The sequence below is a fragment of the Odocoileus virginianus genome, chromosome 29 (assembly GCF_023699985.2).
Source record: "Odocoileus virginianus isolate 20LAN1187 ecotype Illinois chromosome 29, Ovbor_1.2, whole genome shotgun sequence".
In the NCBI taxonomy this organism is placed as follows: Eukaryota; Metazoa; Chordata; class Mammalia; order Artiodactyla; family Cervidae; genus Odocoileus; species Odocoileus virginianus.
The window spans coordinates 19058941-19074433 of record NC_069702.1 but is presented as its reverse complement, the minus strand read 5'-3'; the positions used below and the strand labels follow the sequence as shown (position 1 = coordinate 19074433).

At 40.5% G+C, this 15493-nt stretch overlaps 1 protein-coding gene across 2 annotated transcripts in view; it reads right to left on the bottom strand.

Annotated features, from left to right (window-relative positions):
• Positions 1–15493, bottom strand: part of TMEM150C (transmembrane protein 150C) — a 108766-nt gene that overhangs the window by 7478 nt on the left and 85795 nt on the right. For both annotated transcript variants that reach the window (XM_020892827.2, XM_070458241.1), the window contains exons 2-6: positions 10963–11059; positions 9803–9856; positions 9642–9674; positions 9107–9174; positions 1810–1937 (exon numbers count right to left, since the gene is read on the bottom strand). In XM_020892827.2, the coding sequence (XP_020748486.1) occupies positions 1810–1937; positions 9107–9174; positions 9642–9674; positions 9803–9856; positions 10963–11042 (363 nt within the window). In that variant the 5' untranslated portion in view covers positions 11043–11059. The remainder of the gene's footprint in view (positions 1–1809; positions 1938–9106; positions 9175–9641; positions 9675–9802; positions 9857–10962; positions 11060–15493) is intronic.

Below are 15493 nucleotides of genomic sequence, written 5' to 3'. Positions count from 1 at the left end.
AAATGTTTACTCAGTAACTTCCATCCAAGACCCAGTTGAAAGAAATGATAGTTATTGAGCACTTTATAACATGCCAGCACTTGTAGCACAGAAGCATAAGTGGAAGAAAGACTCCCACCAAAATCTCAATAGAAAAAAAATGCTCTGTGCCCTAACATTTTGGAGCTCAACAGATAAACTCTCAAATATTTTCCTGATACTTCACTGTCCAAGGCAATAGGTTCTAAGAATGCAGCTTTCTAATTATTGGGGTTGATATGGAATGAGACCTTGGGTAATTAGAGGAATTGGTGGGATTGCAGGCCTATCTGTTAGATGACCTGTTAAGTAAAAAAAAATACTGTACCAGGGGATGTCTGGGGGAATGAGATACTGCTGCTGCTGCTAAGTAGCTTCAGTCGTGTCTGACTCTGTGCGACCCCATAGATGGCAGCCCACCAGGCTCCCCCATCCCTGGGATTCTCCAGGCAAGAACACTGGAGTGGGTTGCCATTTCCTTCTCCAGTGCATAAAAGTGAAAAGTGAAAGTGAAGTCGCTCAGTCGTGTCTGACTCTTAGCAACCCCATGGGCTGTGGCGCACCAGGCTCCTCCGTCCATGGGATATTCCAGGCAAGAGTACTGGAGTGGGGTGCCATTGCCTTCTCTGGATGAGATACTAATTTAATGGATTATCAGCACTTAGGAGTCAGGGCAAGAGTCAGTCTTAGAAAACCGACTACCGTATTTTCAGTGAGAACATTATGAAACACTCACTGGAGTGCTGAGTGTCTAGAATGCCTTCACCATTTGGATTTCACTCAGTAGACAAGGGAGAAGTGTCAGGATCAGCATTTAATTGCAAGAAGGAAGTTTCTAGTAGCAGTATTTAGCAGAGGCTGGAGGATGCTGGGGAGGAAATGGAGGCAGGGAGAACAGACAACCACTGTAACAGTGCAGTGGTCTCCATGACTTAAAAAATGAAGTCAAGAGTTGAGTGATGGTATTGACAAGGGAAATTATGCTTAAATGACCTTGGGTATGTGTTAGTCGCTCAGTGGTATATGCCTCTTTGCAATCCTGTGGACTGTAGCCAGCCAGGCGCCTCTGTCCACAGGATTTTCCTGGAGTGGGTTGCCATTTCCTCCTCCAGGAGTCCCTGCTCTAGGGGTCAAACCTGAGTCTCCTGCATTGCAGGCAGATTCTTTACCACCTGAGCCATCAGGGAAGTCCCTAAATGACCTTGCACTTTTATATTTCTGGGAAGAAGAGTTAGGGTTAGTACATCTTCATACAATTCACAGGTATTCTAAAGAAATTCTGGATTTTCAAACTAACTCCCATGTGAGCCTGCTAATCTGAAACACAAGCTTTCATCCAATAAGGATGTTCAATGTTTAATTATAGAAAGGCAATGGTCCTATTAGTTTTCTACAAAGGTAGATTAGGATACAATTTGTTATGAAAAAAGTATACAACACTTTGAAAGCCCTTGTAGAAAATACACAGCTATTTTAGTAGCTGCGTTTCCCAGTAGCTGTGCTGTATGTCTGATGTACAGTGAGGACTTTCCCGTGTATGGACAAGGGAAGCCTGGCATATTGCAGTCCACGGGCTTGCAAAGAGTTGGACATGATTGAGCGACTGAACTGACTGAGATGAGGCTCAATGATCAGACTGCTGGAGAACCTGTGCATATTAGGAACCACTGTTAGAATGTTTTTAAAAGTCCATGGAGAATTTTATGGGCCACATAGTGACTATACCCTACTGGCTGTGATAATCATACAGGCGAAGCATGAGATGGAGATGAAAAAGGCCAAATGAAGTACCTGAAAATTACCAAGTAAGGTCATTCCAAAGGAAGCCAGACAGAGAGCCACCAAGCCACTAATATTCAGCCATGGATTTAAAACCTTTGGTTTCAGTTGTATGAAGCGCAGAACAGCTACCACAAGAGCTGGGAATAAAACAAAATGTTATAATTGAAAAATTGAAATCACACAGTCAGACTAGGAAATAGCATTCTAAAGCCACAATGTGCAAAAGTAAACTTCTTGCCATCGTACATTTTTAAATCTCTAAAATGACAATTTTTCAAAGAAAACTTGCAGGCAATGTTTCTGATTATTGAGATGTTTTATTTTAGCTAACCCAGGGAAAGCAGGAATTGAAGCAGCCGTGTTACATGTTACTTGGGTGATGCAAGATAATAGACTGGTAATAGTGTTGTTCCCAGAGTTTTCAAAAACAAGGTCAGCACAGGACAGACTGGCTTAGGAGAGCATTGCAGAGGCTTGGCACACAACAAATCAGATGCAGAGAGTCGGCCCATGGCACGAGAATTCACTGATTCAATCACCCTTTAATTGAGAGCAGTGTTAGGACAGATAGGGCAAGAAAACATGGGGAAGAAGACATGGTTATCAGTCTAGACAAACCTGCTCGTGCCTGTGCCAGAAATCATTCCTGGGTATGGGAAGGAAGATAAAGCAAATATACAAATCCCTTCATTACTAGTTTCTCCCTCTCCCCTCTGATTCTACCTGTGGGTGTTTATTGTCAAAGGACAAAGATAGTTCATCCAAATTAGGGCACTGACAGCAATAAAACCATGGAATCTGTATTTTAACATAGCAGATCTGGGGGTTTGGTATGTATTAAAAACCATACTGTGACTATATTAAGAAAGCCCAGTTCTTTCAAATGATGTTAATTACTCATTTTAAAAGCCCACTCTTTTCAACCAAATTGTCATTGGAGAATCTGAAGAGAGAATGAAGGAAGTTACTTAGATTTCAAATGTGACTTCTAATAGTGACCTTGAGGCTAGTCCATACTCAAGCCATTAATCTTAGAATCCCTTTTTTATTAATTGCTTACTGCAGGGATATTTTCATATTTATACAAAAATCTGGGAGAGCCTAGTCTACAAATGATTTTTAAAAAGCACTTGCAATTAATATGTTATAGCTAATATAAGGAAAGGCAGTTACTACTTCCTAAGGCAATTTATTTTGACATTAAGGTTTAGCAGGGAAGATAATTAGGAATTCAGGAATTATCCTATTTATATAGCAATTCAGTAGGTAATTATTTACTAAAAGTCTACCTTGATTACTGGCCAATATTAGTAGCCATTAATAAAGAAACCATCCACAAATTTGCATTTCTCAAGCCTGCTGAATTTAACAGTTTCAAGCTATGAAGTTAGTTCATCAAATTGACTTTCAGTTCCAAGTACCTCTGATGAAAGAGTGGTATACATCTTGGATAATATTTGGATTTCAGAAGCAAAATATAAATAAACCATAATTTATGAAATCTTAAATTGTTTGGCTCTGATTTAGCTTTTAGTATATTTATATTTAGCCCACAATTCATCATCAGATTAATAGATTATACTTGAGTTGATAATAGTTTTTCAACCTAATGGTTTGAGGGATCCATTAGGCGCTACAGTGCAATATTTTCAGAAGTCTATTAACAGTGACAACAATTATCCTTGTTGTTTAGTCACTAAGTCATGTCCAACTCTTTTGTGACCGCATGGACTGTAGGCCACCAGGCTCCTCTGTCCACATTAGGAGATGAAAAAATTTCTATTACTTTGGGGATGGAAATAGGAGGAAGAAGTGGGGAGAGGATACATTCACTACAAGCACCCCAACACAAAGTGATCTTCAGAAAAGGAAGCCATTAGATTTAGACCAGAAATCTCCACACAGGGGAGATACTTGCTAGTTAACCGTGTGTGGGTGTTAGTCACTGCATAATGACGAAATCAATCCTAAAGGAAATCAGTCCTGAATATTCATTGGAAGGACTGATGCTGAAGCTGAAACTCCAATACTTAGGCCACCTGATGCGAAGAACTGACTCAGTGGGAAAGACCCTGATGCTGGGAAAGATGGAAGGCAGGAGGGGAATGGGATGACAGAGGATGAGATGGTTGGATGGCATCACAAACTTGATGGATCTGAGTTAGAGCAAGCTCCCGGGAGTTGGTGATGGATAGGGAAGCCTGGCATACTGTAGTCCATGGGGTTGCAAAGAGTCGGACACAACTGAGTGACTGAACTGAACTGAATGACAAAATACCGAGGCAAATATGACAAAATGTATTCGAAATACATTTCAAATGTGCTTTTAAAAATGACTAGTGGAGAGTATGACTCTGGGAACTCTTAGTTGTCATTCAGTTTGGAGGGCTAGGATGGTGCTGGAACTCTGGCCGAAGCCCCGACTCACTGCTGAGGCAAACACCAAGATGGCCCTTCACGCTGACCATCCAGGTAGCTGGTGACACTGTGCCCCCAGGGACACAGTCACTGCCACTCTTTGTGTTGCTCATTTCTCGCCAATGAACTCTGGACGTGTACCATCCCCCTGGCTCCAGTTATTCTAGCCTTCTCATTTGTAATCTGGATGGTAAATCATTTCATCAAGAACAGACAATGAAATTAAACAGGAAGCAGAAACCTTCCTGAAGACAGGAACCAACCCAACACTCCTAACTTCCAGAATTGCAACCCAAACACCACACTTTGCCCTTTTCACCTATTAACTCCATTATAAGTCAGCTGAGGGCTACCCTGGTGATCCAATGGTTAAGAATACGCCTAGCATGCAAGGAATACCAGTTTGATCCCTGGTCTGGGAAGATCCCACATGCCGTGGGGCAACTGAGCCTCTGTGTCATAACTACGGAGCCTATGTACTGCAACTCCTGCAGACCGTGTACCTAGAACCTGTGATCTGTAACAGAAGAAGCCACTGCGACAAGAAGCCCATGCACACGAAAGAGTAAGCCCTGCTCACTGCAACTGGAGAAAAAGCCAGAGCAACGAAAACCCAGCACAGCCAATAAATAAACACCTCTCGAAAAAAAAACCCAGCTGAGACAAGGCATAGTTTCCTTTTAAAATAAGATCTAGTTGAAATTTTATGGTTGTGGAAATAATAAAGTTTCTTGTCTGTTAACAATTTTATTAAGAGGTTTAAATGGAGGCAGATTCAGACTATCTGTTATGAAGTCCACTTACAACCAAATAGTGATTTAATTATAGCTTCTTGAAAGGGTCTTCTGGGCAGTAGGGCCATTTCAAAGCCATCTTTATATATGCAAACCAATTTTTACCACATTAACATTCTGCTCAACAGATTTTTTTTAAAGTTTCCTTAAATTTTTAAGATTTTTACTTACAGTTTTAGAAAAGATTTAAAAAACCCATCCGTCTGTGGGTTTTGATACTTTACAACAGTTCTTTGCTATACAGATGCTCTTTTTAATTTATCTCTCTGTTAAAAAATACAAATATTAGAGAGTAATTGCTTATTTTCTTTGTTAGATTTTTTTATTTTGAAGCTGATAGGGTTCTTCAAGTTCAAACTCAAAATAGCAGCTCTTCACTGCAGCTGTAGACTGGTGCCTGGCCAAATTCTTCTTCATTTTGTTTAGTTTTACTGTTTATGCATCAATAATACCTATTTATGACAGCAGTAGAACATAACAATCAATATGTTTTGGCTGAAGGAGGGAGAGAGGCTGCTGTTAGGTGACCGAAATCATTTAGCTATTAACTTTATCCTCACAACCTCTCCAGGGCAGAAATATTTCTATTAAGAAATGTGTCTTACAGCAAAAGAGATGCAGATGTAAAGAACTCTGTGGGAGAAGGCGAGGGTGGGGTGATTTGAAAGAATACCATTGAAACATGTATATTATCATATGTGAAACAGATCACCAGTCCAGGTTTGATGCATGAGACAGGGTGCTCAGGGCTGGTGCACTGGGATGACCCAGAGGGATGGGATGGGGAGGGAGGTGGGAGGGGGGGTTCAGGATGGGGGATACATGTACACCCATGGCTGATTCATGTCAATGTATGGCAAAAACCACTACAATACTGTAAAGTAATTAGCCTCCAATTAAAATAAATAAATTTTAAAAAAGAAAATGTGTTTTAGATCATAAAAGTGCAGATTTAGGACGAAGAATATAAATAATTCTGTAAAGAAAATCACTGAGCATTTGATCTTTGATTGGTCCATCAAAAAACACAAGATTTTTGCTAACTGATTTTAATAAATACCACACCAACTCATTTGTAGGTTGTAAATTATAATCTGTATGGCTGCCAACAAGCAATGACTTATATGAGGTCTTCGTTGTTTCTTAGGGCTTCTCCCATGGCTCAGGAGTAAAGAATCTGCCTACAATGCAGGGGACACGGGAGTCACAGGTTGGATCCCTGGGTTAGGAAGACCTGCTAGAGGAGGAAATGGCAACCCACTCCAGTATTCTTGCCTAGAAAACCCCATGGACAGAATAGTCTGGCAGGCTACAGTCCATAGAGTCAGACACAACTGAGTGAGCACACAGCATGCAGGTTGTTTCTTAGAGTCAGTTATGTCGTCCAAAATGATAGTCTGAGATCTAAAAGGGACAGGCCTGGGGAGACAAAAGCAACCACAGTTTAAGGCAAGAATTATTAGGAAAATGATTGTTTTTCACTCCCAGATAAGTAAATAATAGATGGTTCACTCTCACTGAACACTAATCTTACTCAACTTTGTGTCTACCAGATGGCACTAAAAGTGATGAAATATAATAAACACTGGATGCTGCAATACCTTAGAGCAAAAGCTAGTAAAAACTTAATTGCTTCTTGATGGAACAGGAGAGGACTGGAGACTCAAATGCTGACGGATGTCATCTGCAAGAGGGGAACTTGTTTTCATGAATGTGTTTTTAGAACTGCTTTTATAACGAGTTAATCATCAGCTTTGTAAAGGGATAAATATGTGAGCTGGGAGAACTGGCATATTTTAGATATTGCGCTAAGGACTATTGGGACATATCAATTTGTCTTAAGAATACAAAAAGGGTAATATGTGGCTTCTAACATGTTCACTGGTTTCTTTAAAGCCCCATGGAGGACAGAGATCCTGTGACATTTCCTCATAAGGGAAGTCTCCTGTGTATTATGATTAAAAGGTAATGTTTGCAAAGCACTTAGCATTGTGCCTGGAATATTAAGGGACTGTCATTAATTACTGTTATTGCTGTGCTCCGTGGGGATGATGGTATGAGTTGGTACCAACCTGCCTACGTGGTGTGATTGCTGACGGACTGGAAAAGGTCTCTGTACCTGCAAGTCCAGAGTCACTCTTGGGACTTTGTGTTCTATTAGATGCAAATATCTCCTTTAGAGGTCATTTATGCCTTAGTATGAGTACATTTATTACATCTTTTCAGAAGAATGGTATGAAGAATAGGAAAAAAGAGTGAGTACTGAGTTCCTACGCAGGAGACACGGGTTTGACCCTTGGGTTGAGAAGATCCCTTGGAGAAGGGAATGGCAACCCACTCCAGTATTCTTGCCTGGAAAATTCCATGAACAGAGGAGCCTGGCTGTTACAGTCCATGGGATCTCAAAGAACTGGACACAACTGAATGACTAACATGGAAACTGAAGGCAGTGAGGACAAAATCAGACTAACTAGCATTTCCCCTGGGGTCTCAAGGGAACATTCTCCATGTTTCTCTGCCTTCTGAACCAACTAAGATTCTGCCTGTGGTGCAGGTTGGACCAACCATCTCCCTTGATTTTCCAGGGAATTTTATAGGTCTTCCCTTTTCCTAAAGCAAAAATTTTAAAGGAACATGTAAGAGTCAGTAGAAATTTTTTGGGGGGAGGAGAGTTATAAATAGATGAAATAACAGGCCACCTCTTTGGGGGACAGGTGCTACAAAGGTCAAATACTCCCTCAGTAATAACATCATCATTAGATCTCACTTGGAGTGTAAGTCTCAGTATCCAAAAGGACCATGTCCAGAAAACTGCTGTTGAAGGATTTAGCTGTCACTGGCTGGACCCAACAAAATGCCAATGGTGATAATTGGTTGACCCCTTTTTCTTTTATTTTTGGACACACTATATGGCATATGGGATCTTAATTCCCAGACCCAGGATCAAACCCGTGCCCCCTGCATGGAAAGCATGGAGTCGTAACCACTGGACCACCAGGGAAGTCCTAACCTATTGAAAGACACAGAGGAGTCCTTGGCCTGGAGGAGATGAGCTCTGCAATTTGAACTGTGGTGCTGAAGAAGACTCTTGAGAGCCCCTTGGACTGCAAAGAGATCAAACCAGTCAATCCTAAAGGAAATCAACCCTGAAGATTCATTGGAAGGACTGATGCTGAAGCTGAAGCTCCAATACTTTGGCCACCTGATGCGAAGAGCCAGCTCATTGGATAAGACCCTGATGCTGGGAAAGATTGAGGGCAGGAGAAGGGAGTGACAGAGGATGAGATGGTTGGATGGCATCACTCGATGGACATGAGCTTGAACAAATTCTGGGAGATGGTGAAGGACAGGGAAGCCTGGTGTGCTGCAGTCCATGGGGTCACAAAGAGTCGGACACAACTGAGCGACAGAACAACGAGGCTGATTTGGAGGAAGACAGAGAGTATGGCTGGTTCCCACAACCCCCAGAGAGAAGCACTCAGAGAACATAGAGGACAGGATATTAAATGAGAGCTCTGGTCCCTGAAGGAAAAGGGAGTTAGGGCCGGACATGAGTACAAAAGGTTTCTTTCTGTTTTTTATAAACCTGTGTTCCCATTTGCCAGCTTGATATGTGTAAAGGCACAGGGGAGGGCATGACCCTAATGATAATATCAACCTTGAGACTGAAAGATGATGTCTATACACATCAATATTTATCTCAGGCCCTATGCATTTTTCATGCTTGCCAGTGAAAGAATATATAAAACATTCTTTTTAAAGAAAACATATTGCACAATATTATATTCTCATGCAGGATTTTATGGCACATGAAATACATTATTTCATGCAGCAAAAGAAATAAAGTCAAGAATTGGCTGTAATGATTGAAGATGTTAAAGAGAAAAGAAAATGGAAGGTAAGCGGGTGAATGTAAAGGGATTTATGAAAAAAAATGACCCTCAAAACAAAAGATGCCCACTTTAGCATATTGACATGATATGACACCAAATTATCAACTAAGCTCACCATATTTTTGAAATGAATTTCTGGAGAATTTAAAATAAAAAAGAAATACCCCAAAGCATGTAAGGCATTCTTCATGTTCTTCTTACCTAGGAATGCTGCCATGTTCATAACTTGACTAAACACACAGCTTGCAGGAGGTTCATCACCTGCAATACTTGAAAAATATGAAATGTTTTATTATTTCTATAGTAAAATCTATGACTGTTTGCAATGGACTGAATGTCTATGTCTCCTCAAAATTCATATGTTGAAATCCTAACATCCCATGTGATGGTATTAGGAGGTGGGGCCTTTGGGAGGTGATTAAGTGATGAAAGTAGAGCCCCACTGAATGGGATTAGTGCCCTTATAAAAGGGCCCCAGAGAGCTCTCTAGTCCTCTTTCTGCCATGCATGGACACAGTGAGAAGACAGCAGTCTGAAACCCGGAAGAGGGTTCTCATCAGAACCTGACCATGCTGGCACCCTGATCTTGGACTTCCAGCCTGCAGAGATGTGAGAAATAAGTTTCTGATGTTTGTAAGTCACCTAGTCTATGATACTTTGTCCTAAGAGTCAGAACTAATACACCCTGCTAACGTTGCCTAAGATACAGCAGATCAGAAGAGAATTATCAAGTTACCTTATATATGGTGCATGCTTCACACCAGGTTTCCTGGATGACAGAAAAAACCCAGAAGCTCAGGTTAACGCATGGTCACTTTTGCATTGTTTAACTTTACCAGTGGCAAAGTTCTGCTAAATCTACTGATGAACAAAGAGTTACCCAGAGATAAACTTTACCTTTCAGCTGAATTTAATGGGAAAATTTTGTCATCTTCCACAGCTATAAAGTATCTATGAAGAAAAAACAATACAATTTATAAAACAAAGAAATTTTAAAAAAAGAATTATCTGTTTCCCAATTTTACTGGACTAGCCACATTAAATCATATTTGCTTGTTTAACAGTCATTGAGTATAAGGACGTCCTTATACTCAGGGACTGTTAAACAGCAAATGTTTGAATATACATATGTCTGTGTGCTCCGCTGAGTCTGACTCTTTGTGACTCCATGGACTGGAGTCTGCCAGGCTCCTCTGTCCATGAAATTTTCCAGGCAAGAATACTGGAGAGGGTTGCCATTTCCTTCTCTAGGGAATCTCCTCGACTCAGAGATTGAACCCTCATTTCTTGAGTCTTCTGCATTGGCAGGCAGATTTTTTTACCTCTGCATCACCTGGGAAGCCCGATTCTGTAGCATGTTAGTGTTAAATTAGCAAATCTTGCAAATAATGAGTCCATATCACCAGTATTCAATATCTGCTTTGCATAATTTATTACTCATACTTATTATTTACTTTGGGTGATAGAATAAAAAAGGGAAATGGGGACTTCAGCAAGGTTGAGTTAGCAAACATTATTTTAAAGTATTTACAAATACATTCACGAGAATGTGACATATACAGTTGTCCATCTGTATTTGCAGGGGACTGGTTCCAGGATAAGCAGTGGATACCAGAATCTGTGGATTCTCACATCCTATAGTCAGCTCCACATCCTCAAACTCAACCAACTGCGGACCACATAGTACTGTAGTATTTATTGAAAAAGAAATCTACGTATAAGTGGACCCTCACAGTTCAAACTACTGTTGGTCAAGGGTCAACTGTACTCTCCGCACGTCCTCCTGTATACTTTCATTTCTAACTTATTGATGATACCTAATACAATAGTTGTAAAGATAAAGTAAAATGCTCTGTAAGTAGTTGCCAGTGAGCAGCAAATTCAAGTTTTGCTTTTTGGAACTTTCTGGAATTTTTTTTTCCCTGAATATTTTGGATTAGGAGTTGGTTGACTCTGAGGGTATGGAGCCTGCAGACAGAAAAAAGGGGGACTGTGCTATCAAGACTTTGCTTTTTTATCTACATTACACCTGAGTCCTTAAATAAGAGAATACTCACACTATCCACAATCCAGCAGATGTAAACAAGGTAAAAACAAGAGGTAAAAACATCCATACACTGCATTTCTTCCCATCCATGCCTGATGCCTGTACCCCTGAAATAAAATGAACAGGTGTTAGTACCTAAGGCAAAACTTGGTCTCACCCTTTCAAGATGGAAAGGAAGCTTACTTTAATGAAAAAAAAAAAAAGCATATTTTATGAAACAAAGACTCAAATGAGTATCATTACTGTCAACTACACAGGTAGGAAATCCCTTGAGCAAGTAACATGTTAGACTGTTTTCTATGATTACCTTAAGTATTCCAGAATTTTATTGAAAATCGATGGAAAATTTCTTCTAAAGAGGTGCATCCTTATGCAAGCATCAGTGTATTTAAGAAAGGACCAAAGAGTTTAGGTTAGGACTTTCAGGAGAAAATCTAGATACCAAAGGCATACAACCTACTTTTCAATTCAGTTCAGTCATTCAGTCGTGTCCGATTCTTTGTGACCCCATGAACCACAGCACACCAGGCCTCCCTGTCCATCACCAACTCCCAGAGTCCACCCAAACCCATGTCCATTTAGTTGATGATGCCATCCAGCCATCTCATCTTCTGTCATCCCCTTCTCCTCCTGCCCTCAATCTTTCCCAGCATCAGGGTCTTTTCCAATGAGTCGGCTCTTTGCATCAGGTGGCCAACGTATTGGAGTTTCAGCTTCAACATCAGTTCTTCCAATGAACACCCAGGACTGATCTCCTTTAGGATGGACTGGTTGGATCTCCTTGCAGTCCAAGGGACTCTCAAGAGTCTTCTCCAACACCACAGTTCAAAAGCATCAGTTTTTCAGTGCTCAGCTTTCTTTATAGTCCAACTCTCACATCCATACATGACCACTGGAAAAACCATAGCCTTGACTAGATGGACCTTTGTTAGCAAAGTAATGTCTCTGCTTTTTAATATGCTGTCTAGGTTGGTCATAACTTTCCTTTCAAGGAGTAAGCGTCTTTTAATTTCATGGCTGGAATCACCATCTGCAGTGATTTTGGAGCCCAGAAAAATTAAGTCAGCCACTATTTCTACTGTTTCCCCATCTATTTGCCATGAAGTGATGGGACTGGATGCCATGATCTTAGTTTTCTGAATGTTGAGCTTTAAGCCAACTTTTTCACTCTCCTCTTTCACTTTCATCTTTTGCACAACCTACTTTTAGTGCTATTAATATTATTTAACATAGTTTTCTTTTTAAAAGTGTTTATGTATGTATTTGGCTGTGCTGGGTCTTAGTTGTGGCGTGTATGATCTTTGATTTTCCTTGCAGCATGTGGGATCTTTAGTTGAGTTATGCAAACACTTAGCTGCAGAAGGTGGGATCGAGTTCCCTGAGCAGGAATTGAACCCTTGCCCTCTGCATGGAGAATGTGGGGTCTTAGCCACTGGATGACCAGGGAAGTCCCTAATATAATTTTCTAGTAATATGACATTTTGAAACTATCTACATTCATTATATTTTATTTATTTATTGGCTGCATGGCATGTGGGATCTTAGTTCCCTGACCAGGGATCAAACCCATGCCCCCTGCATCAGAAGTGCAGAGTCTCAACCACAGAATCACCAGTAAATCCTAGTACTATTGTTAACATTTATGGATTTATAGATCTATGGACCTGGCATGTACATATGTCTACAGCTTGGCAGACAAGAGTGTGAGAAACAAATGGTTACTAAACAAATTAGCAGCACAGAAAGAAATGACAAATGCTTTGCAAATCTGGACTTTCCTCATGACATGTTATTGAGCAACCATCTCAGAAGACTCTGAAGATGAATGCTCTAGAAAACAATGTGTTGTGGATAACTTTAAATTTGCTTCAACCAACACAATGAAAAAGAACACAGATGTCAGGCATTTTGGATATTATATTTTAAAGGAAAAATACATGAACAAAAAATTCTCCACAAAAATGACATGAAAACCAGAAGCTTCAGATACATCTATGAAAAGTTATTGGTACAGAACAGAAAGAAATAACTAATTATCAGTTTCCTTCTTTGCCCAAAGCTATCAGACGAAATTGATTTGAGACACTGGATGCCAACAATCCTTAAGGCAAAAAAGAAAGCTTGTTCCAAGAAACTAAAATGTCCTAAGTGACCTCCACAGGTGACCTGACAAACAGGATAATGTGATTAAATGCACCTCTAACAGTGGCTATTATTTTTGTTTGGCAAGGAAGGAGATGTTCACAGGGAGCTAAAAGCTCTGAATGCAGGTCTCTTGTTTGATTTGAACTAGTAGAAGGTAATGGAAATTTCAGCAACCATCATCTTGCCTGCTTTAGCAACACTGTATAGAAGACATGATGACAACTAAAAGTCTCATGGCCCAGTAGTACGAGTGGATGGCTCAGACAGTAAGGAATCTGCCTGCGATGCGGGAGACCCAGGTTTGATCCCTGGGTTGGGAAGATCCCCTGGAGAAGGTAATGCTACCCACTCTAGTATTCTTGCCTGGGAATTCCCAAGGACAGAGAAGCCTGGCTGGCTACAGTCCACGGGGTTGCAAAGGGTTGGACACGACTAAGCGACTAACACTCTCACAAGGAAATATCACTGCTCATTATTAATATTTTGGGTTTTATAATTAACCACAGAAAGTTACCTACTGGGTTTGAACCAGCGCTGCCACATTTCTGATACTTCCATGATACCTACTTTCATGTGCTGAGATTCCCTGGCTCGTCCGAATGTTGAAAACAGAGAGAGAACACAGACTTCAGGCTGCTAACCTGCAAGGACTCAGGAAGATCTTAGTTGTCAGAAGTGACCTACCTGATTAGGGACGTCTTTCACACTAAGGCACAGACAACTGGACCTAATGATGTGTCAGTAAACAATCATGCTGTTGTCTAAACATCTATCTGAGTAGGGATGTTAAATAAATTACAGAATCTAGAAGCTGAAACACATTCGAGCCACTTTCAATCAATTTAATTCAATCGAATCCAATCCAAACCAGCTCATAACTATTGACAACCTACTTGTGACAGGTACTATAACGGGTGGTGGAAATACCCTAACGAATACAACTATTTATAGGTAATAGTCTGTGTAATATATAAAAGCTGTTCTATGAGCCAGTGGTGCATAGTTATCCAGTTAACATAATATGGAAAATGATGAACATTTTAAGCATTCACAATACAGTTTTTCAGTATCCATTCATTTATGTACAGAATATTGTGGACTCATAATAAAGCTACAAATAATGCTAACAAAAATAATTCCACCAGTACCCAAAATGCAGAGGGAGTACAGAACATAAGGACGTTAATTGAGCATGTAAACCAATTTTTCTGGATCTGGCCCTGAAATAGGGTGCTCCGACAGGATAAGTAGAACTGGAATGGTTATACCAGAGTAACAGATAGGAGACCTAGTTCTCAACCTTAGCTTTGCCAATAACTGACGCTGTAAGCCTGGGAGTTACTTAAATCAGTAACACCATTTTTCCATCTTGAAGACTGATTTCTGAGGCCCCTTAGGGTGGTGGAATACCTTGGAAGTTAAGTTCAGTATATTTTTACAGTAACAGAATTCTCCAGTACACCCAGAATTATCAGCCATAGAAGAACTCATGTCTATTAACCATTTTTAAAATAGGCTGATGACAAAATCACAATGTCGATTCATGTACAGTGAGAAACACAACTGCCAAAAGGACAAATACTCACACTGGATCCCCTTTTAGGAACATCTATATGAGAAATCAAAACTTGGAAGTAAGAAAGAAGAGTGAAGAGAGTTAATGAGGTGATTCTAGGACTATGGCATTAAGCACAATAGCTTTGCGTGCTCACTGCCTTTCAAGAGAGGCAGTGTGGTGGACAGGAAATGGTGTGGCCAGGTAGCGGACTGAAGCCCAGTTCTGCCATTTGGTAGCTGTGTGATCTCTGGCAAGTTTTTTAGTCTCTCTCTTTTTTAAATTTTGGTCATACTCTGAGGCACATAGGACCTCAGTTTTCCCAACCAGGGATCGAACTCGTGCCCACTGCATTGGAAAGTGAACTTTTAACCACTGGACCACCAGGGGAGTCCTAAGTTATTTCATGTCTTCAGCCTTAGTTTCATTATGGATATAACTATTATATAGGGTTGTTCGGAGGATTAATGACAAGGCAGGTAAAGTACCTCACACATAATGCATGTTCTGTAAGTGGCATCTCTGCCAACTCAAACTGCCAAGCAGGCCAATACTCCTATTACGACAAGGTACTCTCCCTTCAGGGCAGGGATGAGGACAGGTTAATGCTTTCTGCTCTGGGCTCATGCTTTTCTAGAACAATACAGACACCCTTCCTGGTAGTAATAGTTTCTTTCTTTGGAGATGACCCTCCAAAAAATTAATTAATACCTTTTCCTTACACATACACTGAAGGCCCACCTTTCTAAGTATCTACTCTTTGGTTATCTTTAAGTATGTGTTGCTTTGCTTACTTTATTTTGGAAGCATTTAAGGTGGCTAATGGCTACTCTCTTAAACT